Source organism: Peromyscus leucopus, chromosome 4 (genome assembly GCF_004664715.2).
Source record: "Peromyscus leucopus breed LL Stock chromosome 4, UCI_PerLeu_2.1, whole genome shotgun sequence".
Classification (NCBI taxonomy): domain Eukaryota; kingdom Metazoa; phylum Chordata; class Mammalia; order Rodentia; family Cricetidae; genus Peromyscus; species Peromyscus leucopus.
This window is the reverse complement of record NC_051066.1, coordinates 63,115,732-63,141,312: the sequence shown is the minus strand read 5'-3', so window position 1 is coordinate 63,141,312 and position 25,581 is coordinate 63,115,732. Positions and strand designations below refer to the sequence as shown.

At 34.4% G+C, this 25,581-nt stretch overlaps 2 protein-coding genes across 2 annotated transcripts; both read left to right on the top strand.

Annotated features, from left to right (window-relative positions):
- The first annotated feature begins 5,624 nt into the window (after nucleotides 1–5,624).
- On the top strand, nucleotides 5,625–6,563 carry LOC114687451 (olfactory receptor 1052-like). Its single transcript, XM_028862103.1, has one exon. The coding sequence runs from the start codon at nucleotides 5,625–5,627 to the stop codon at nucleotides 6,561–6,563; it is 939 nt and encodes a 312-aa protein (XP_028717936.1).
- A 12,825-nt stretch (nucleotides 6,564–19,388) lies between these two features.
- LOC114687446 (olfactory receptor 1052-like) lies at nucleotides 19,389–20,487 on the top strand. Its single transcript, XM_028862098.1, has one exon. The coding sequence runs from the start codon at nucleotides 19,483–19,485 to the stop codon at nucleotides 20,452–20,454; it is 972 nt and encodes a 323-aa protein (XP_028717931.1). The 5' UTR covers nucleotides 19,389–19,482; the 3' UTR covers nucleotides 20,455–20,487.
- Nucleotides 20,488–25,581: the final 5,094 nt, after the last annotated feature.

The following is a 25,581-nucleotide window of genomic DNA, read 5'->3' as shown; positions in this document are numbered from 1 at the left end:
ACTTCAGCAGTAAAGCAGCCAGGTTCTCAAATGTTTCATTTCTGATACAAATTTAATTATTATTGATCTATATGGATAGTCTGTATCTTCAGAACTAAAATATTGACTATGGCTGCAGCCTATACTCAGCTATTGTCCTATGAGTTTGCCAGGGAATCATTCATCATATAGATGAGCCACTTGGTAGATATAATAGTCTATTTGTGCTTGACAACCTAATGTAATACTGGAAAATTCAACACACATATAAGACTACTGTCTTTTTTTTTTTTCTTTTTCTGGAGCTGAGGACTAAAGCCAGCAAGCACTCTATCACTGAGCTACATCCCCAACCCAAGACTATTCTCATCATAAGCATCAAAGGTAAAGTGAAAAGACAGTGGGAATGTCTTGTTCACATGTATGTACATGCCTGTTGATGCCATGTGACAACCTTAGACACTTTTTCTGAAGCACAAGTCACCACATTTCTTTGAGACAGAGGCAAGAAACTTACAAAGTACGCTAGACTTGATTACTAGTAGCCTCTCTAACCCACTAGTCTCTGACTCCACAGGTTTGCAGTTTAAATGGGTGCTACCTTGTCTGGCTATTTTTTTTTTTTTTGGCCATGGGCTCTGGGAATTAAAATTAATTCCTCAAAGTTGCATAGCAATTTTTTTTTTTACAACTGAAGCAACCACTGAACTCTTTAGACATTTTAAAAGCAAAAATATTAGTAATTTTAGGCATATTTTTCAAAGAGGCTCAAAATGAAATATGCTTTTGAGCATGTATTAATTGTTTTTCATTTTGCTGCAATTTTTCAATAGGTGTGATTCTGATTGTAGTATAAATTGTAATTTATGATGTGTTTGGAAGTCTCCTTGCAGTGTAAACCATTATCATGCTTTAAAGAGTCATTTATCAATTATATGTGTAGCTGTAAAACACAGTGGAAAATTACATGTGATTTGGTAAGTAGGGATGTAAAATGTAAAGTATGATTTTGATCACCTACAATGTTAGTTTATTATAATTAAATTACAATGCATTTCCCAATCACTGAAACTCTTATATAGTTGAATGCTTCTCAAAAGTATCATCTTAAAGATTCAATTAACGATTTTAGAGTATGTTGATAAAATGCCTTCTTTGATATCAAAATAAGGATGAAAATAGGTAGGAAGAATCTGGATAACTACAACAATTTTGGAGAAATAATAACAAACTTAAATTGTTTTATTAGCAGAACATTTTAACAGTCCTCCAAGTGGCGTACATCTGACTATAACATCCTTTATCTCAACTTCTGCTGCTGCATTCCTTGTCTTTACTGAACATTATAGGAAGATGCTTGAATTTAGAGAAAATCCCAGCTGATTTTAAACTATTATTTATGAAGGATATTATTTCTCTTCTTTATTTGTGAAAAAAAAAAAAAAAAAAACAGGTATATCCATTGAACAGACATCATCGGAAGGCCTGACAGCTCTCTGATTAGTTGCACACTCAGGAGACAAGAAGAATGCTAATGACTCAACAATGGACAGCTGAGACATTTATACACAGAAGGAGCTACAGATCCTGTCCCCAGTAGAGTAGAGACTATCATTAGCAATCTTGTTCCAAATAATGTCCTTAAAGACTTGTGAAAGCCACGTCTTCTACAGCAGCTGTGTTGTTCGTTCGAGCTCTGATCAGTTGAATGTAAGAAAGGGCTGTTTTCATTTAAGATTTTAATATTTTTTATTATTTCCTGAATACTAATGGAATTGTACAAAAATTGCCAGTTTATCCAAGTGTAGCATTATAGTCAACAATTTAAAACATTATGTTTTATTTTGGAGATTATATATCTTTCAATCCACCACATCTCATAGGCAAGAGAATTATTTAGAGCAGTATTTATAATTTAGAGCATTTGCAATGCTTACAATTTACACTATGATTCTTGCATATGGTAAGTACAAGTATGTTTTATTATTTAATACTATATTTATGTAGTATCTTAAAATATTTGCACACTTATACAAATTTAGGAAATAGACTAAGAATTACAAATAGTGTACAGTACATATAATTTCCTATTAATTTAATAAAATAATAGTACTTGAAAAACAATTCAGATCTACATTTCTTTAAGGATTTCAATCAAATATTTTAAGAATTTTTTTCTATTTTCCTTCCATTTGCTTTCTAGCCTGGTGCATGGTTTTATTTTAAGTTCTGATTTTAAGAGAGCTCGGACTCTTTGCCCCAGCAACTCTACCATGGTATATGTATTTTAAGGTAAAATATATAATTTATAGCTTTTTCTCATTCACTTTGTGCTATTTATGTTGGTTGTAGGGTTTAAATGTGGATTTATTCTCAATGCCAAATTTTATAATTCCATAAATGTGTGGTATTTTTACTTAATTTTTCTTTAAAATTTCAATTATAAACTAATCAATGTGTATATACCATTAGAAATCATTACATTGTCCTTTTTTTCTCCAGTTGTGCTTGGTTTTATCCTATGACTCTGAATTATCCAGCCTCTGGTTCTGTCAATGGTGCTGTCTGGTGGCATAAGTCTATTTTAAGGTAATATGTCTCTTGTGTGAATAGCTCTTTCCCTGTGTGTGAAGGTTGAAAATGTTTAATAATCATTAGCTCATTTGGTATGATTTTGCTGGGTTACATTTTTTTATTAAGAAAATTTTTTCATTCATTTTACATACCAATCGAAGATCTCCCTCTTCCCTCCTCCTGTCCTCCCCCCCACCTCCTCCTTCCAACCCAGTCCCCACTCCCACCCACAAGAAGGCAATTCCTCCCATGGGAAAAGACATTCATTAGAGGCAAGTCCAAGCCCTTTCCCCTGCTTCAAGGCTACAAGAGGTGTCCCATCATAGGTAGTGGGTTCCACAAAGTCAGCTCATGAACCAGAGATAGATTCTGATCCTACCGCCAGGGGACCCCCAAGCAGATCAAGCTCTACCACTGTCTTGCCATGAAGAGAGCCTAGTCCAGTCCCATGCAGGCTCCATAGCAATTGATCCAACTTTTATGAGTTCCCTCTAGTTTGGATTGGTCATCCCTGCTGGGTTCCCTTTTGAACTATGGTGAAAACAGTATTTAAAGATTATAACTACTCTTAGTGTATTCTTATTCATTGGTGACCATGCATTCTGATTTTTGTCCTAGAATCATGAAATGACTGGGAAAGAATTCCCTATTAATTTGAACATGTTGATTTGTGATGATAAATCAGCCTCATTATATGAAGGATACAAATTAAATTTAGAATATGTCTTTAAGAGGAAAAATTTTGAGGGCAGAATATTTACAGTAATTAGTTTTGTAAATCATTCTTTTATTTCCATCTGGACGGCAATGTTCAATGCAGAAAAGTCCTGAATTTAATTTTCAGATGCCCTTATGTTCTACTAATAACACTAATATCATAGAAGCTAACCATATGTTGACAGAGGGTGATTCATTTCTGTATTTATCTTTTTCTCATGTGAGTTTGGTGAATAATGCCATAAATGTAACTGAAACTTATTTTCCATTACACTTGCTTTCTGCCTTTCCTCTCCCCATCCATGTGATCATTAGTAAAATCATCTTTTTAAGCACAATTTGAAAACTCAGAGACAATCTAACTGGTCACAAATTATGAATATATATTCTTGGTATTAAATGGGAATATTATGCAAATTCTGATGTCTTGAATTTATCCGGAGGTATTGTTTCAAACAAAATGTATACCTTTTCAAAAGATGGAGTGTACATTTATGTAGATTGAACAGGAGTATTTTTGTACTTAGGAATATATGTATTTGTGCATACATACACATATATGAGTATAATGGCAATCAATGAAAACAGAGTACATGGAATTGAAAGAGAACAAGCAAGAAGATGTAGGAAAGCTTAGAAGAAAGAAAGGGAGGTGGGGATGATAGAATTACATTATTTTATCAAAATTAATAAAATATTTTAAAAAATTGATGCTTTCAAATGTTCCCTAGGATAGACTGAAATCAGATTCACTGTTCTTCCAAAGGCCAGCAACCTGGAACATAGAGAAGGACTAAGGTATATTACATGGTTTAAGTGGGTTGTCTTGTGCTTATAGAGTGATCATTTCAATTTGATGCAGCAATATCCATTAATATGGAACAAGATGCCACAGGTACCTGTATCCTGACTGATAAATGTGAGGTACCGAATTATTTTCTTCAAGTTTCAAGTGCCTCATAGGCTCTTATAAATAGACAAAATGTTCTTTGAATGCTAAACAGATTGTAAAATGCTGTGCTTGATGAGAGGGGAAGGGGGTGGGGAACCAGGAGGAGGGGAAGAGGGAGCAAAAGCTGAGGTTGGGATGCACTGAAAGTGAAGATAAAGAAAAATATCAATAATTAATAACATTAAGTCAAAAATACAAAACATAACAGCAAGGAATATATGACTCATATTCAAAATAAAGTAATCAATGTACTATATTATAATAACATGTATTTATCAATGGTATGAGAAAGTATATGGCTAATTTATTTCTCTGATGTTTACCTTAAGAATTATTGAATTAAACAGGCCAGTGGTAGTGAATGCCTTTAATCCCAGCACTCAGGAGGCAGAGGCAGGTGGATCTCTGTGAGTTTGAGGACAGCCTGGGATACAGAATGAGTTCCAAGAAAGGCACAAAGCTACACAGAGAAACCCTGTCTCGAAAATCAAAACAAAAAAAAAGAATTAGTGAATTGAAAAAGTGACATTTCAAAAGAAATTGTATGACATTGTCCTTTATATTTTTTAAAAGAAAATACATAGATCATTGCAGGTTTTGGTGTTACACCTGTTTATTTCTTCTTTAAAATGTATGTTCTTGATTGTTGTATTATTTTTAATACTGAGAATAACACTTACAGAATGCAAAATGAAAATTGAACAAAAACATGAAGGCAAGAATTGTCAAATATAATGACAATTGGGATAATCATTCTTAAAACAAACAACAAATGAAAACTTTGATCTAAACTTTTTTGTCCTTGCTCAGTTCTCTCTACAGAATGACATTAACTACATGTGTCATAGATCCAGAAATAAGGTGAGGACATAACTGAGGTGAAGTGTTTGGAAAGGGGAAAGTGACATCATATTCAAGCCAATCTGTTTAAGTTAACTGGAAGTGAAATACTTTGAAATGGTCATCCACAGGGTGTTGAAATTTCCCTTGTCACAAGATTGTAGCAAGCTTATATTTTTTCTAAGCAGAAGGCTGATAGATATTAGAGACAAGACAGAGTTGTGTACCACCCTCTAAATTCAAATCTCAATATCTACCAGGTGAGAGCTTTGTTACATGAGAGGTTTTCTTTTCTTATCCTTCCCTATTCTGTAATAATTGATAACAGGGAATACAATAATGTAAGCTGCAGTCATTTGAGTCTCAGTGTATATAGACTTTGAAGCATGCATGTTTGCTACTGTTGAGATTTCTTTCTTTGCTTCATCTACCACAGGGTAAACTCTCAGTGTCTCACAGCATGATGGCTATCAGATCCTGGAGGAAATCCTTCTATTTATTTATTATTCATTAAATTCTCAAGATATTATTTTATAACAAGGAACTGTAGAGCAATGAAGGCATGGGAGTGTGGAATCATACGGGTGTGAAGGAATTCGTACTGATGGGCTTAACAGAAAATCCCAATTGGAAGGTTCCCCTCTTCTTGCTGTTCAGTCTAATTTATCTTGTCATTCTTATGGGTAATTGGGGGATGGTTATCTTAATCTGGCTGAATGCCCAACTTCATACCCCAATGTATTTCTTCCTTAGTAACCTTTCATTTTGTGATATATGCTACTCTACTGTCATTGCTCCTAAGATGCTGATCAATTACTTCTCAGAACACAGGTCTAGTAGATTCTTTGCCTGTGTTCTGCAGAGTTTCATTTTTGCTATTTACATAACCACAGAAGTCATTCTCCTGTCTATGATGGCTTATGATCGCTATGTGGCAATCACAAACCCATTAATGTATACAGTAATTATGACTCACAGTGTCTGCACTCAGATGGTTCTTGCATGTTACTTGGGTGGCCTCATTAATTCCCTGACACACACAATAGGTCTACTCAGACTGGACTTCTGTGGTCCAAACGTTGTGAATCACTTCTTCTGTGACATTCCTCCTCTTTTGAAGCTTTCCTGTTCTGATGCACACATCAATGAGATGCTGCTTTTGGTCTTCTCTGGAGTGATTGCTATTTTCACTTTTATCATCATCATTGTATCCTATAGCCACATTATCGTAGCCATTCTGAGGATCCGCTCAGTAGAGGGGAGGCGCAAAGCCTTCTCTACTTGTGCCTCACACCTGACAGCTGTGACATTATTTTATGGTTCTGTGGCTTTTAGCTATATCCAGCCAAGTTCTCAGTACTCTATGGAGCAGGAAAAAGTCTCTGCTGTGTTTTACACCTTGATCATCCCCATGCTGAACCCTCTGATTTACAGCCTGAGGAACAAGGATGTGAAGGAAGCAGCAGGGAGATGGATTTGTATGGGGAGGAGCACTTCTTGACTCTCTCCTTTCTCTAGTATTGCAAATGTGATTTGAATCTTCAAACTGACATCATGAAAAATTATTAATCTTTTATAAGGGTCATATAGAATTTTAGACCAAAATATCTTGGTAAATATTATTTATGAAATACTATATTGTCTCAGAGAAAACTTCAAATATCCCTAATGGCGATGGCTTTCATGAATCCTTTCACTTAGGTTTACAAATCTCCATAAAAGCTTAAATAATTATCTTCCTGTTGCATAGAATTTTAATGGTGAGGTATCTATCTGCACAAAAATAAAACTCATGTGTTAAGGATTTTGTTGTTGTTGTTGTTTTCAAGACTGTTTTTCTGTGTAGTTTGGGTGCCTGTTCTGGATCTCACTCTGTAGACCAGGCTGGGCTCAAACACACAGAGATCTGTCTGGTTCTGCCTCCCAAGTGCTGGGATTAAAGGTATGTGCCACCACTGCCTGGCTTGTGTGTTAAGGTTTTAACTAAACTAACTTCTATGAAATACCTGTTGTGACAATTGCTGTGACATACAAATTTAACTGAGAGTTTGAACTAAAGTTGTTAGATAAAGAAAGAAGGAAGGGAGGTTTTTTTTTTTTTTTTTTTTTTTTTTTTAGTTTAATATGATAGCAGTTTGGCTGCTGTGTGGGTTTTTTAAGTAAAGAAAGAATCCGTGCCTGACACTGGCCTACTTGAACAAGATGCTGAGAATAGATAACAGAAGGACTGAGAGTAAGACTAAATATTGCTGTTCTCTGAAAAAAAGGTAGCAATCCAAAAAGGCTCCTGTTAACATTCTGTACCCTCATAAATGAGTGCTGTGCTCAGCCATCCTCAGAGAAGCTTTCTCCTTAAGGAGATGAGAACGAATTTAGGGACCCACAGCCAGACACTATGGAGAGAGTGAGAGATTTTGGAACACTTATCTCTTTATGGGATGTCTCCATCAAATCCTTCACAGGGTTCAGAGAATCCTGTGGAAGACAAGGAAGAAAGATTGCAATAGCTAGAAGTGATGGAGGACACCAAGGAAGCAATGCCTTTTAAATTAACATAATCAAAGATCATATGAACACATACGGACTGAAGAAGCATGCACAGGACCTGCACTGTTCTGTACCAGAGCTCACAGGTGGGTGCATGCACATGCATGTGTATGTACATGCACACACACACGCACACGCACACGCACGCACACAGAGAAAGAGAGAGAGAGAAAGAAAGAAAGAGAGAGAGAGAGAGAGAGAGAGAGAGAGAGAGAGAGAATTAAATGGTACCTAGTGTTTTTATGGTAGCCCTGAGTGTTCAAATAAGAGGGTCTCTAATTCTTGTTCCTTCTGTTGGACTCTTCTTTCTGTTGATTTATTTTGTCCATTTAAAATGTTTTAGGTTTTGTGTTATCATATTGTATTATATTATTAGAATATACTACATTATATTATAGTTAATCATTATTGTTTAGAAGCTTGTGTGTTTTCTAATGAGAGACAGAAACAGGGTGTATCTCGATGTGAATGGAAGTGAGGAGGAAGAACTGTCAGGATGAAGGGAAAGAATCTTAAACCATGTTATATAAGAAAAGTGTATTTTTAATAAAATTTTTAAAAAGCATGTGTTCTTCCTTAGGACATGGAGACATTGATATTTCTGCTTGTGTTCCTTGGCTTTTCTTGATTTTTGTGGAAATAAAATGAATTATTCCTTAATTATTCCATGACAAATCAACAAATCAGGCTGTGTCTACTTTAATTAAGAGACAAGTGCCTTTTCCCTATAAGCTATCATGAATCTGTTTATAAAATAATCAAGAAGGCTGGACGTGGCTATGCTTTCCAGCACTCGGTGGCCGCGATCCGTGGGCTACCAAGTGAGTTCCAGGAAAGGCACAAAACTACACAGAGAAACTCTGTCTCGAAAAACCAAAATAATAATAATAATAATAATAATAATAATAATAATAATGACGACAAAGAGAATCACAAATAAACTGAATTGTCATAATATTTTTAGGTATAGAAGTAAGTCCAGTAAATGAAGGAACCCATGTCTGAATCATGAAGAAGCATTAATGGGCAAAGAGCAAATACATTTTAAGGTATCTTAAGGAAGACACATTGTATATTATTAGGGACAATATTAGAACAAGCTTTAGAATAAGTCAGATTGCATGTTCAATTGACCCTCAAATTGTACTTGATACTCAAGATTCTGAACCCATATTAAGTAAGAGACCATATTAGCTAAGAGACTGAAAAAAAATTCTAAAATATATAGATATGGTTTCTTTGGATTTACAATGTAAATGTGAAAGCAAGTTAAAGATTTCAGAGGAAGCACCAGACTCACAGACAGATACATATGTGTTATGAGGACAAAAGTTTCCCTGCTTTTAAAACTGGGTTGTGTTATGGTAGCAAAGACAAATTGCCAAGAATTATTTGCATTTCTTAAATATTGTTTAACTTTAATGGTTAAAACTGAGGATAATTGTAATTGGATCTGAGTCCAAGTCAACAGAAGTTTTGAATAGTTTTCACAATGTTTCTTAGTTCATCTCAAACACTATTTAACACAATCCCCTAGGGACATTTCAAAAGGTCTAAAGACTATTATAGATATCTGTGATCCTAGGTACTAGCTGTTTCTGCCTCAGCTAAATGATTCACACACACACACACACACACACACACACACACACACACACACACACAGAGAGAGAGAGAGAGAGAGAGAGAGAGAGAGAGAGAGAGAGAGAGAGAGAGTTACATACCATGCATAGATCCCTGTGTTCAGTAGCCAGAAAACACATGTCATATGCATACACAGGTAGAGTAAGTACTGATTTTGAAGTATTAAATAGAATGTGGTTAAAATGCAATAGTTCCTGTGTGTGTGTGTGTGTGTGTGTGTGTGTGTGTGTGTGTGTTGTGTGCTGTAGAGGGAAGTTTCTCAGGTCCTGCCCAGCCGCAAGGTCAGGATGAATCTTTTCCATCCACTGTCTCATAGCCACTTCTAAAATAGTTACTCAGAGGCTTAATAGTAATTACATACTATATGGCCTATGGCTTAAGCTTCTTGCTAGCTAGCTCTTATAACTTAACTCAACCCATTTCTATTCATTCTATTAATGTGTCCCATTACATGTTGTTCCTTGGATGGAGGTTTGGCTTCTCTTCCTACTCTCCTTTCTCCTCTCACTATCTCTCTTGGATTTTCCTGCCTGGCTCCATCCTGCCCTGCCATAGGCCAATGAAGCTTTATTTATTAGCCAATGGGAGCAGCACATATTCACATCATACAGAAAGATATCCCACAGCACTTCCCCTTTTCTGTCTAACCAAAAAGGAAAGTTTTAACTCTAACATAGTAATATTACATATACTAGAATAGTTATCAAGCAAGAATTACAGTTACAAATCTAGTCTATTTGTAATTGGCAAAATTAAAAAAATCTATCATCTATTTTATATTTGTGAGTCTAGTATTTCATATCTAATTTATCTTTTATCATAATTAAGGAAAATTATAGTTATAACTATCTAGTCTCCAAATACATTAAAGACCCCAGAAAGATATAATATAACCTAAGTAAACAGGAAGTACATTGCAAGCAAATTCCATAAATCTAGAAATGACAGAGAATCTGGCCTGAGCAGTCATCCAAAGTGCCTCTGGACTATCAGTCAGCGTACTTAACCACTGAGCCACCTTTTTCCTCTCTTCTGCAATGCTGAGGCTTCCATCTTCAGCCTATAGGCCTAGAGTCTCTGGCAGACTTTTTAGTTAAGCAGGAAATTTGAAAGACTGTCTCGCCTATTAGCAAAGTTCATCAGTCACTTTCCTCTGTGTCCTGCAGAATGTCTGGCAGTTTCTTCTGTGAAGCAGGAATCCAAAGGACCCTCTTGCCTTGATTTGGCAAAGTTCAGTGGTCAATTTCCTATGGGTCCTGCATGTCCAGTTTATATAGCACATTGTCAAGAAGTTCAGGAAAGAGCAGTTTCTTGCCTCAAATGGCTAACTTTTACCATAAAAAAGCAAACTCCATATGGAGTTTATTCAATGCCCAATATCTTCTCTGTAGTAAATCGGTGCTGCCAGGAGCAGACATGTTTCACTTTCCAGAAATGTCTAAGTTTTTAAATGTCATATACTGTGGGTCTTTGAAGTGTTTGAAGATTACCTACCTAACTGAAATATATCTATGTATACCAGAAAATTTAAGTAACATGACTGTAAGTTTGATTATCATAGATGGCTAATGATTAATCTTTATTTCTTAACTATACATTATAATTTTAAATGAGTTGCATAAACTTAATACCTTAAGTAAGTGTAGTAATATACATACAGTATAACAAAATTAACTTTAAATTTGTATCAAGAAACTAAAATCCATAGCAATGTAAAATATTTCAAACAAGTTGTTGCCTTTTAAAAGTAGGTTCAATAATTTACCCTTTTATTCTGTCATATCTATATCTCCTTTTCTTCTTTAGAAAGAGGTTGCATTTATAATTAATCCATTTTAAATAAAAATAAACATTTGTAAATAATATTTTGGGAATCTGGCATAGCTTTTCAAACTACAACCTGCTGAATGACGGCACTGACAATCTTATGAAGATCTCAGAAAATTAAAAATTATAATTAAATCTTGGCTGTAGTAGTCTGTGAGGCTGTTTTCATCTTTTAGGGAGTCTTGGAGAACCAAATATTAGCCTGGAAGCAATCAAAAGCAGAACTTCTTTTTCTAAAGCTACTTATCCTTAGACATGAATTTTGAAGTCAAGATACCTTTAAATTATACATATTGGTTTAACTGAGTAACCACTACAATCAAATGTCTCTTTGCAGTTAAAAATCCCAAAGATAGTATAATCCAGACTCTGTATAATTTCCATTTTTATGTGGTTTATTTTTTATATTAATTTATTCTCATTTTAAGGGCTTTGATTTATTTTAAAACTATATATTTCTTCTTTTATGATTTTTCTATACCTTCTGACCATTGTTTTAAATTGCAGCATGTCTAGGACCAAAGTGGCAGCTTTGGCTGCTGACTCTGCCCACCTCAGCTTCCCAGGATGGTGGAGGTACATTTACCACTAGCTCTGGGGGTGCCATGCTCACCACCAGCTCTGGGAAAGAGTGGGTCTATGCCTCCATTCAGCAGCATGTAGCCCAGAAACCTTTTTTTCCCCCTATACTAGCAAAAGCTAAATCCACCTTGTAGTGCGCTGCATGGCTTAGAGATTCCTCTCTGTGCTATGGTAGGAATCCACCAGACTGTAGGTCAAGCCCACATGCTGTGAACCACCATAGTGTAGCTCAAGCTTGTACACCTATGCCACAGCGTCTCTGTATCAAGACTTGCCTGAGAAACACAACTAGGAAGCTGCTCTTGGCTCCACTTTAGAACCCTGTTTTTAAAAGCTTTTTCAGATTTGGGGTGGAATTTCTTGCCAGAATAAAAAAAAAAAAAAAAATTGAAGCCTAACTTGCTACCACTTCTACGACATTATAAATTTACCACTTTTTGTTACTTTAGGAACACATATTGACAAATGTTTATTCTTCCATTGAATTAGACATTTCTCCACTCACTGAATTTTCCTTCACTTCTCTTTCCAGTTATTTTCAGCTAGTATCCATAAATGATACTTCTTTTAATAGTGACTATGTATCTTGAGAGTTCAGCTTGCTTCATCAGTAGTAAAATTCCATTTCATGGAGTCTTCAAGATTTTCTTTGCATAAAGCCATGCTTTTTTTTTTCAAGGCAAGGTTTTCTTTATAAGCCTGGCTGTCCTAAAACTCACTTTGTAGACCAAGCTGGCATCAAACTCATGAGATCTGCTTGTTTCTGTTTCCTGGGTGCTGGAATTAAAGGTGTTCGCCACCACCTGGCTCATTCCATTTTTAAGCAGAGGTAACTTAACTTTCATCTTTCCAAAAGAGAAGGCTTATTATTCCTATTGTGTAATTATTCTGACTAATGTTTATACTACTCTACTTACATAGAAATAACAAACACATATGTTGTCTTGGAACAATATTAGTTGTTGGTTTGATATACCATGCTTTACTGGTTGAAGGTAATTAATTTTTTAACTGAACATACTGATTTTACTTATTCATGTTAGTCATCTGAAAAGATAACTGCTACATTTAAAAGTTCATTAAGATAAATGGGTGAATAAAACCAATCAATAAATTTTATGTTTCATATCCTACTTCATTGAGTCACTTTGACACTCACCATAACATCTTCTGTGCAGAGCAATATTTCATCTGTATGTTTTCATAAATATGACTTTCTGAATATGTTTTAGGTGTCAAGTGAATAAAATATGAAGAAAACTACTGAGATCTAACCTTCAGTTTTACATTAATTTGATAAAGTTCATTTATATATTTGAAACCTACAAAGTCCAATATTGTTTGTGTGTGTGTGTGTGTGTGTGTGTGTGTGTGTTTATATGTATGTCTCTGTGTGTTCATGTATTTGTATTGTATACAGAACCATATTCACCTGTTTGCATGTGCATATGAAGGCCAAGGATTGATGTTGGGTGTTTCTTTCCGTTGAACCCCACCTTATTTTTTTCTCTTACTGAGTGTAGGGATATCCCAATTCAACCACACAGGCTGACTCACCATCCTCAGTGATTCTCTTGTCTCCACCTCTTTAGGTCTGTGATTACAGAAACAAGCCACCATGCCAATCTTTTCTGTGGGTACTGGAGATCAGATTGAATTTGTCATGTTTGTGTGGCAAATAGTTTTCTGACTGACCATTGCTCTATTTTTTTAAATCTTTACTAATCTAGAGCTGTCAATATCATGTACAGCTTATTAACAATATAATATTCCAATCCTATGATGAATCTTCATAATTCATGTCAGCAATTCTACAACCAAATTATAAATTGTACTAAACATGACAGTATATTCACCATCCTGATCTTTACACAATTACTTGACAACAAACTATAATAATAACCAAAGTTAGAAAGATATAAAATTTCTCAGATGAACATGATGATTAATGCAGAAATGTAAATAAACTACTTTGCTAAAGGACTAACTAAACAAATAAATGTATAGTTCTATATAGGAAGAGCTAGGTAATAAAATATTAAATTGAGCAATAATGTAAAGTTTTCAAGTTCTAGTCAAGTAATTGTAAATATGAAGCACCATTTCATGGCATAATACTGAATCATTTCCTGCATTTTGTGAAGCATTCTGTTCTTATTTATTTTAGTTTTAAATTTGTAGTTCGTGATACACAGTGGTTGTCTGGGTTTGGATCACATTGTGCTGCATAAAAAAAACAAGAGATAATTATGATCTTGGTGTTCTAGTTTTTATTATTTTGCTATGATAAAAACAATGGCCAAAAGCAACATGAGGCTGAAAGGATTTATTTTATTTATAGGTAAGTCAGGGCTTATATCTGACTGAAACATCCTTTTTCTCAACTTCTGCTGTTGTGTTCTTTGTCTTTATTGAACATTATAGGAAGATGCATGAATTTAGAGAAAATTCCAGCTGATTTAAAAATACTATTTATGAAGGATATCATTTCTTTTCTTCATTCATTAAGAGACGTGTGTCCATTGAACAGACATCAGAAGGCTTGATAGCTCTCTGATTAGTTTCAGACTCAAGAGACAAGAAGGATGCTAATGACTCAATTGTGGACAATTGAGACATATATACACAGAAGTAGCTATAGATCCTGTCCCCAGTAGAGTAGAGACTATCATTAGCAACCTTGTTCCAAATAATAAGTCCTTAAAGACTTGTGAAAGCCACGTCTTCTACAGCAGATGTGTTGTTCGTTCAAGCTTTGATGAGTTGAAAGTAAGGAAGGGCTGTTTCTACTTCAAGATTTTGATATTTTCTATTTTTTTCTGAACACTAATGGAAGCTGATTGCCAATTGTCCAAATGGAGAATCAACACATTGAATATTATGTTCTAGTTTACCTTTCAGTCCTCCACATCTCATAGACAAGAGTATTATTTATATAATGCTTACAAATTTACATTATGATTATATTAAATTTTCTTGCATATGGTAAGCACAATTATGTTTTTATTATTAAATACTATATTCATATAGTACCTTAAAGATATTTTCACACTTAAGCAAATTTAAAAATTAAAATGTTTTAGAATTGTAATTAGTATATAATATATGTATTTTCCATTAATTTAATAAAATAATAGCACCTCAAAATAATTTCAACCTGTATTTCTTTAAGGATTTCAATAAAAACATTTAAAAATTATTTATTATTTTATACTTTTTTTCCATTTGTTTTTCATCTTGGTGCATGTTTTTATTTTAAGTTCTGATTTTAAAAGAGCTAGAATCTTTGCCGCAGCAGCTCTGTTCTTCACCATGACATGCTGACTTTAAGGTTGATATTTGATTTGTAGTTTTATCTCATTTCTATTGATTCTATTTATGTTGATTTTAAGGTTTAAATGTAGATTTATTCTCAATGTCCAATTTTTATAATTCCATAAATGTTTTGTGATATTTTACTTTATTTGTCTTTAAATTTTTAATTATAAACCAGTCAGTATGTACTTTCTTAAACTATATATGCATCTATAAACACAAATTCAAATAATTTTGAGTGTACATATGTAACATTTCATGTACAATAAAATACCAGTTTTATTCAGGTCTAAAACATGAATGACACAATAATAATCATACATGTATACCTTTAAAGTAAATTCACTTTAAAAGTTTTTTCTTATCTCATATACTAAATCTCAACCATAATTTGCCTTCCATCTCCCCTTCCTGTTCTCTCCTGCCCCACCTCCCCTCTCACCACCACCTGTCTAATCCTCCTTCCCTTCTTTCAGAAAAGTGCAGGTCTCCAAGGGATATCAACCGACCAAGGCATATCAAGTTGCAATAAAACTAAGTACCTCTCCTCATACTAAGGCTGGAAGAGGCAACCCAGTAGGACAAAAGGGGTCCTAAAAGCAGACAGAAGAGCCACAGACAGTCGTTCACTGTTAGGAGTCCCACAAGAACACCAAGCTACACAACCATAAAGCAGAGAGCCTAGGTCAGTTCCATGCAGCTCCCTTGTTGTTGGTTCAGACTCTGAGAGCCCCTATGAGTCCAGGTTAGTTGATTCTGTGTGTTTTCTTCTGGTGTACTTGACCCCTCTGGCTCCTACAATCCTTCCTCCCACTCTTCTGCAGAATTTCCAAAACTCCACCTAAACTTTGTTTGTGGCTCTCTGTCTGCCTCTGTTTCCATTAGTTGTTGCATGATACTTCTCTGATGACAATTTTATATGAGGTTCCTGTCTGCAAGTATAGCAGAATACCATTAAGACTTTTCTTTTCCAAATGTGATTGGTTCTATCCTGGGTCTGTGAGCTCTCCAGCCTCTGGTTCCTGGCCCTTAAGACAATGTCAGAGGTGGGGTACCTCTTGTGACATGGATATCTTTGAGGTAATATGTTTCTTTTTGTGAACAGCTCTTTCCCTGTGTATGAAGGTAGCAAAATTTTGATAATCATTAGCTCTTTTGATATGCTTTTGTTGGGTTTCTTTTTTAACTGTAGTGAAAAAAAAAAACATTTAAAAGTTATAACTACTCTCACTGTATCCCTGTTAATTGATGACCATGCATTATGGTTGTTTTCTTGGAATCACAAAAATGACTTGAAAAGAATTTTCTGTTCATTTGAACAGGATGATTTGTGATGATACATCAGCCTTATTATATAGAGGGTGAAAAACAAAATTTGAATATCTTTAGGAATAAAAGTTTTGAGAGCAGAATACTCACAGTAGTTAGCATTGTAAGTCAACTTTTTTTCCCATCTAGATGGCAGTCTTAAGTGCAGAAAAAAACATGAATTTAATCTCTAGATACACTTATATTCTAGTTACAATTGTAACATCTTAGATGCAAACCATATGTGGACAGAAGGTGATACTTTTCTGTGCTTGGTGAATAATGCCACAAATGTAATTGAAAGTTAATTCCATCACATTTGATTTCCTCCTTTCCTCTCTTCATCCTTGTGATCATCAGTGAAATAATCATTTTAAGCTCAATTTGAAAACTCAGAGACAATCAAACTGGCCACCAATTTTATATATATTTATTTGGTAATGAATGAGAATATCATGCAAATTCTGATGTCCTGGATCTTTATTTGGAAATAATGTTTCAAGATAAATGTAATTTTTCAAGAGAGTGAGTGTAAATTTATATAGTTTGAGCAGCTTGTATATATGTATTTAGGAATATATGTATTTGTGCATATATACACATATATGAATATAATGACAATCAATGAAAAAAGAAGCCATGAATTTGAAAGAAAGCAAGCATGAGGATATAAGATGGTTTGGAGAGAAGAAAGGAAAGGGGGAAGTAATCAAATTACATTATAATATCAAAAATTAGATAAATATTTTAAAAATATTTGATGCTTTCAATTATACCTAGGATAATGAAATCAGATTTATACTTCTTCCAAAGGCCATGAATCTGGAACATAGACAGGGACTAAGGTACTTTCCCAGTTGTAAATGGGTTGGCTTGTGCTTATAGAGTTATCGTTTCAATCTTGATACCCCAATATCCATTAGTATGAATCAGTATGAGGGGTTACCTATATCCTGTCTGGTAAATGTGAGGTACCAAATTGTTTCCTTGATGTATCAAATGTCTCCTATGCTTTCTTAAATAGAGGACATGTTCTTTGAATACTAAATAGGTTGTAAAATACTATATGTAATAAGATACAAACCTGTTTCATAAAAACCAGAGGAATTTATATTACCATAAAATTCAATACAGGAGTTGATTAGAACAGTAATATAAGAGAGAACAAGATTCATTTTCTACAAAATTACTTTTGTATAAGCAATACAAATGTAAAAATGCTAAAATGAAAGTTGTGAAAAAAGGTAAATACTTTGGTAAGAATGAAATATGGAGTTCACTTACTGTGATATCTTGTGCATACATTTTGCCCATCTCATTGAGAGGTTTCAACCACATTTCTGTGGCCAGAGAAATAATATCTTTTATTCCTTAGCATTCATCCTTGCTTTTTTTTTGTCATTTAGGAATATTTATAAGCCTTCCTACCCCACACAGTTCTACTTTAGGTTTTAAACATGCTGCATTCTCTTCTTGGAACACTTTTTTGACACACCCATATATCTCATTAAATCACTTGATCATTTTATTCTAATAGTGAATTTTATGTAGCAGCCTTCTTCAGTATCTCACATGTAACAGACTGAATAACAATTCCTAGTCTTCATTAAATCTGAATCTCTGGGATCCACATATACCACCTCATATGGGAAAACAGATTGTTTACATGTAAGTCAGAGAAAGATCACGAAAGACAAAACATAGCTTGGATTATGAGAGTAGGAATTATATGTAATTCAAGTGTTCTTTTGACTGAGAAAGAAGGAAGGCACAGTAATGAAAGACAAAAGCACAATATTGCTGTTTCATTTAAAAAGGGGGTTAGTTACTACAGACAGGAGCTTTAGAAGCTCAAAAGGGGACATTGGGTGACAAAGTGCTTCCTCTCTTCCAGCCTCTAGCAGCAGTGTGACCTTGTACCTGTGTTGTTCCACCCAGAAATTCAAATAGCATTGTGCTTCGGACTTTCAAACTAGAAGTGAATGAATCCTAGTTACTTTCAGCCAATTTTTCAGCAAACTGCTGTAGTAACTTCAAGAAAAATGGAAAATTAATACCACTTATATTATAACAATGAGCATTTCCTTCTATTCTTTGTCCTATTTTAATTTTTATATGGTAGTTACTTATAACAACACTTGTTTATTTTCTAACAGGACATCATCTGCTTGAAAACATTAAGTTGCTGATTTAAGTGATCTGTTATTTCAAAAGAAATATACAGGCCTATAATGGTAAGTGATGAATATTTGTTGTCTATGTTAGAGAGTATGTGTATAATTTAATTCTCTGATATTTAACTTACCTATTATTGAACTGAAAATGTATCATTTCAAAAGAAGGTATGTGAAGTTGTACTTCATCATTCTGTAAAGAGAATATATAGACAATTGCAAGTTTTGGTGTTTCTCACAATTTAGTTTCTCTTCACAATGAATGTTCTGGATTGTTGTATTGTGTTTAATACTGAGAACAATACTAGCAGAATACAAAAAAATGAACAAAAAGTGAAGGGAAGAATTGTCATATAAAATGACACTTGTCATTCTTAAAACAAAGAACAGACAAAAACATTTATCTATCTTTATGTCCTGGCTCAGATTCCCTGTGCTAGATGGCATTGATCTCATGTGTCAGAGATCCAAGCAGAGGGTAAGGACATATTTGAATGGAGGTATTTGGAAAGGAGGTTGGGAGTGGTATTGAATGAAATTGGTGTTTTTAGGTTAACTGGAAATGAAATAATTTGAAATGGCTATCCACAGGATGTTGAAATTTCCATTGTCATGAGATTGTAGCAAACTTATATTCCAACTAAGCTGAATGCTGGTAGATATTAAATAATCAGACAGAACTTGTGTACCACCCTGTAAATATTCAGTAGTCAATTCTACCAACTAAGAGCTTTGTAACATGAGAGAGGTTTTTTTTTCAATCCTTTCTTGTTCTGTGATAATTGATAACAGGGAATACAATAATGTGAATTGCAACCGTTTGAGTCTCAGTGTATAGATTTTGTAGCACACATATGGGCTACTGCTGAAGTTTCTTTCTTTGTTTCATCTGTCATAGGGCAACCTCTCAGTGTCTCACACGATGATGGCTATCAGATCCTGGAGGAAATCCTTCTATTTATTTATTATTCATTTAAGTCTCATGATATTATTTTGTAACAAGGAACTGTAGACTACACTACCATGGCAATTTGGAATCATACGATTGTGAAGGAATTCATACTGGTTGGCTTAACAGAAAATCCTAATTGGGAGATTCCCCTCTTCTTGCTATTCAGTCTAATTTATCTTGTCATTCTTGTAGGTAATTGGGGAATGATTATCTTGATCTGGCTGAATGCCCAACTTCATACCCCAATGTATTTCTTCCTTAGTAATCTCTCTTTCTGTGACATCTGCTACTCTACGGTCTTTGCTCCTAAAATGCTGATCAATTTCCTATCAGAACACAAGTCTAGTACATTCTTTGCTTGTGTTCTGCAGAGTTTCTTTTTTGCAGTTTATGTAACCACAGAAGGTATACTCCTCTCTATGATGGCTTATGATCGCTATGTGGCAATCACAAACCCATTAATGTATACAGTAATTATGACTCACAGCGTCTGCACTCAGATGGTTCTTGCATGTTACTTGGGTGGCCTCATTAATTCCCTGACACACACAATAGGTCTACTCAGACTGGACTTCTGTGGTCCAAACGTTGTGAATCACTTCTTCTGTGACATTCCTCCTCTTTTGAAGCTTTCCTGTTCTGATGCACACATCAATGAGATGCTGCTTTTGGTCTTCTCTGGAGTGATTGCTATTTTCACTTTTATCATCATCATTGTATCCTATAGCCACATTATCGTTGCCATTCTGAGAATCCGCTCAGTAGAGGGGAGGCACAAAGCCTTTTCTACTTGTGCCTCACACCTGACAGCTGTGACATTATTTTATGGCTCTGTGGCTTTTAGCTATATCCAGCCAAGTTCTCAGTACTCTATGGAGCAGGAAAAAGTCTCTGCTGTGTTTTACACCTTGATCATCCCCATGCTGAACCCTCTGATTTACAGCCTGAGGAACAAGGATGTGAAGGAAGCAGCAGGAGATCGATTTGTATGGGGAGGAGCACCTCTTGACTCTGACCTTTCACTGACTTTGCAAACGATATAAATCTTAAAACTGACATTATGGCAAATTATTAATTTTTATTTGTATCAGATAGAATTTTATACCAAAGTATTTAGTGATATTTATTTATGAAATACTATATTGTCTTAGAGAAAACTTAAAATGTCCCTAGTGGCAAGATTTTCATGAATTTTTTCACATGGGTCTACAAAGTCTCCATAAAAGCAGAAATGGTTATTTTCCATTTTGTATATAATTTCAATATTATGCCAAATGACTGAATAAAAATTTAGCTGATGAGATAAAATTTTAACTAACCAACTGTCAATGAAATATCTGTGATGATTCGTGTGGCTTACAAACTTAACTGAAGAGTTGAAACTAAAATTATTAGATAAGGAGGAGCTCCTCAGCATAAGAATATATGGAAATTTGACTGTTAAACGTGTCTTTTATATAAAATTGAACTTATGGCAAACACTTCTCAAGTGGCCAAGAACCTGAGACAAGATAGCCCAGTGGCCTAGTTTCAAAATAATACCAGTGATCTACTAAAAGAAGGTAGCAAAACATGTCTCCCAATGACATTCTGTTACACTTATAGATAAACTCCTTGATCAGATATCATCAGAGAAGCTTTCTCCTCCAGTAGATGGGAACAAATACAGAGACCCACAGTCAGAAAATATAGAGAGTGAGAAACTTTTGAACACTCAGTCCTAATTAAGATGTCTACCTCAAGGCTCCTTTATCCTTCCCTGTAGGGATAAAGGAACCCTGAAGTAGAGAAAATTGAAAGAGTGTAAAAGCCATAGGGTATGGAGGACACACAAAAATAAGGCCCTCTAGATCAAGAAGAGAGACACACATGAATACACAGAGTCTGAACCAGATGGAGTCCTATAGCTGAAAAAAGAATTAGACACATGTCCCCATCCCTAACTCAGATATCTCCAGTTAATAAGCATTTGGAAAGGAAAATTAGTTTTCTCCCAGGAAGTTTCACTGGGCAAATATACTATTCTTAAGGGTATGCCACATGCCTAGAGGTAGATGGCCAACAGAAAAGAGACTCAACTTTATAGGTTCCTTGTCTCATAAATTTATGTCAGGGCATTTTTTTGTCTTTGCTTTAAATTTTATATTAATTTTAGTTTTATTTTCAAATATATATGTTCATATATATATATATATATATATATATATTCTGTTTTTATCTTACAGTTTCTTTATGTATATCTCAAGGCTTCTCATTTAATGTTTTTATGGGATTCATGAGTACATGAATGAGTAGATCTCTGCATCCCTCTCTGCCTTTTCTTGGGTTCTTTTCCTTCTGTTTGTTTGTTTTATCCTATTCTTAATGTTAGTTTTTGTTTTGGACTTTATTATTTTAATTATCCCTTAAAACCTTGTTTTTTTTTTCTAATGAGAGACAGAATAGGGGTATATTCAGATGGAAGGTGAGGTGGGGAGAATCTGGGATGATTAAAGAAAAAGGAAACTATAATCAAGATATATTACATGAGAAAAATATTTTCAATAATAGGACAAACAAAGAAAGTCATCAATTATATTGAATGAATACTTGCTGCATAAACGAAAAGGGGACTAGCTCATATTACAGAGATGTGAACATGCCTGGGAACTTAACAAGGAAGCAGAAAGATATACAAACAAGCAATAGAAAAAATACATAGAAATATAGAACTAGTAAGACTGAGGTGATAAATGATTGGATTATGATAGAAAGAGATAATGCTGCTATAATGCTGATCCATGCTATTATAATATAAAGCTAGTACATTCATTTGCTGGGTTCTTCAGATTCTTCATTTTTAATTTGTGCAATAACATCTAGCATCCTCTTGTCCATAATACCTAATGACAGTGTTGTAAAAACTGCAAGCCTTTTATTCTATTGTCATTTTGACCCAAAGCGTCCTCACTTAGATTTTTCTGGGAGAGGATAATATTCCAATACTAAGTGTAAGTTAATACATACAAACAACATAAATGGATTCATTTTGTATATTATGTGAATATATACATATATATGTAAACATAATAAAAGAATAAAAGGCCTTTAATTTGAGATTAGGTAACATTAGAGGGGCTGGAGCAATGAAAAGAAATGGCAGAAGTTATGAAATTATAATTTGATAAAAAGAATTAGTATAAATTAACAATTTGTAAAAAAAATAATTTAAATTCAAATAGGAAGTTTAAATTGAAAAATACAACCTTATACTTGAGGTGAATAATAAGTATGTTACAATAGTTTCATGGATTTAACAATAGGTAAATAAATGATATTTTATATGAATTTCATCTATAGGATATGGTGTTGGTTTTACATTTTAGAGGACAGCTGGAAGAATCTCATATAAATTAGCACAGTGTAAATTGTAGATGGGCCTTCTATACTCCTTTAATGCTTGGGTAGTGATTCTCATTAGTATTCAACAAAAATGTAATGGTGAAAGCTCTAAAGAGGTATTACAAAAGGAGCTTGGTTTACTGATATCAATGACATTTGTGTTTGGCTCACAGGCATGTTACTTTTGTCCACATTGGAAACTAGATTGACAGAAGCTCATTGTCCATTATAGAGAAGTCATGTGATCTAACCTGTAATCAGTTGTTCTTCCCATGATGAAAATAAATATTGCACAAGTTATAGTGTCATCTGCCGCTATAGCAGTGTTCTTCAAAACACTTTCCAGAAAACTTAAAGTCTATGTGGGTGTCCTATAGCTTTCCAGAGTTACACCAAAAAAGCTAGAAATGAGAAACATCAGCTTATCTTTTAACCAAGACCAATCGTCACAGATGGTTTTTGCCCAGGACTCATTGGCTTTTCCACATTCACAGTGGAGAAGACACAGAGTTTAGCTGATGGTATTCGATCTTTGTTGAGTACCATAATCTGTGGAAAGACCTGCAATTCACCACTTAAGAATTTCTCTAGGACTTATTTTTTAAATACTGAGGTATATGTGTTTTCCATAAAAATTAAAAAAAAAAATTTATGGCTAAAAAAAATTGTTTATATGAGACAAATGGGCAGGGCATATCTCCTTGGAGATAGTCTCTTCTATTTTTGTTCTGTTTTGTTTTTTTCAAGGCAGGGTTTCTTTGTGTAGTTTTGGTGCCTTTCCTGGATCTTGCTCTGTAGACCAGGCTGGCCTTGAACTCACAGAGATCCACTTGGCTCTGCCTCCAGAGTGCTGGGATTAAAGGCGTGAGCCACCACTGCACTGCAGAGATAGTCTTTTCTAAACAAAAACAACAACAACAGCAATCACAAAAAGAAAATTCTATGTGGGAATATCAGAGAGATATTAGGGAGAGTAACTTGAAATTAATATGGCCATGATACATTGTATGAAGTCAAATTACACCGAATTAAAATTATACAATTAAAACAAATCTGTTAAAAAGACCCAAGCCTACCGGGCAGTAGTGGTACATGCCTTTAATCCCAGCATTCTGGAGGCAGAGGCAGGTGGATCTTTGTGAGTTTGAGGCCAGACTGGGCTACAGAGTGAGTTCCAGGAAAGGCTCCAAAGCTACACAGAGAAACCCTGTCTCAACAAACAAACAAACAAACAAAAGACTCAGGCCTGACTAACTTGTCCTTTCCTAGAATTTTGAGGAAAAGCCAATTTGCTTTGATATTTTGCATTAAACACTGGTAAGTTTACTTGTAGTTCTCAATATAGATTCACAGAATGTATGTCAACTGTCACACTACTACAGAAAGTCATTGGGTTTGAGAACTAGCACCAAGTATAGGGGTCTATACATTATTGATATTTCTACTTGCATTTCAGAGCTTTCCTTTATTTTTATGGAATTAAAATTAATTATTCTGTAATATGCAGATTTTGTAAGTACTCACATATGTTCACATATCTCAATTTATTCTTTCATAAAATATAATTATCAAATTTTTTTTAATTTATTATGCTGCACTCTAATATATGTTCTATTTCCCTAATGGTTCATGAGCTTATGGAATGGTCACATTGCAATGGTAATGAAAGGCAATGAAAACTTTACAAGGTAGACCAGTGGCATGTGAGAAGATCATGATAATCCTTTAGTGGTTCCAGGATATATGAAATGTGGTATGTCTGTGCAGAGTATTTCATATCATATGAAACAAGATTTCTTTGTAAAAGAAGGATCCTTTTAATCTCACATGACACATACCCATCATATGATATTGTTGAAGGTGAGCAACTCATAAAAAGAATAGCTTCTTGTTAGTTTATAGATTTAGATTCCAAGGAGACAGTGACAGGAGTTTCCAAATCTAGCTATAAAATTATAGAATAAAATATGGATAATATAAAGTTTTTTTTGATTATTATGCAGCTCAATATAACAGAACCCAAGACATGTTAATGTATTAACATCAGAGTTTAAAATCATTTAACTCCATTTTCTCAAAGTATAAATGACTGCAGATTACTTGAATCATTCATGTATAAAATAAATTTCAAATTTATGTGACAAGTTGACACCTATGTTTAATGTGCACAAAGATCCTCAACTTGCTCTGTTTATAAATGCATCAGTACAGTGACAAAAGGAATTCTAAGGCCTGATCCATACATCTATGGTGTCTATTAGCCTTTAGAAGAAATGTGCATATTCACAAAAATTAACTAGGATATCATAAATTACAGTTAATTCTCTATTTGTTTTCTTCCTGAGTATTTTATCCTAAAATTGCTATTAAGTTAATACTATGATTTTTGATGTATGACAATATATAGTGCTTATATAAGGGTTCATAATGGCCATATCACATAGGTATCATGTGAATGTTGACATTGAGAAAAACTTTTAGTTTTTAAATTGTTAGAAAATTTGAACATTTTCCAGTGTGGCATACATGTAACTAGAAATCTTTCAGCTCCTGTCTCAAGAGATAAAAGGGAAGCAAGTGACAATTGAAGACAACTATAGATCACTGCAGTCAGTGCATGACTGACTGTCCCCACAAGAACAGGTAAGTATAGAGGGGGAGGAAGGATTATAGAAGGAAGGATTGTAGGAGCCAGAGATGTCAAGGACACTGGGAGAGCACAGCCAGCAGAATCCAATAAGCAGGGCTCATGAGGGATCACACAGACTGAAGTGACAGTCACAGAGCCT

What these genes read in the sequence shown, in the direction of transcription:
- LOC114687446 (XM_028862098.1), top strand. Translation starts at nt 19,483, where the DNA reads ATGGCAATTTGGAATCATACGATTGTGAAGGAATTCATACTGGTTGGC.
- LOC114687451 (XM_028862103.1), top strand. Translation starts at nt 5,625, where the DNA reads ATGGGAGTGTGGAATCATACGGGTGTGAAGGAATTCGTACTGATGGGC.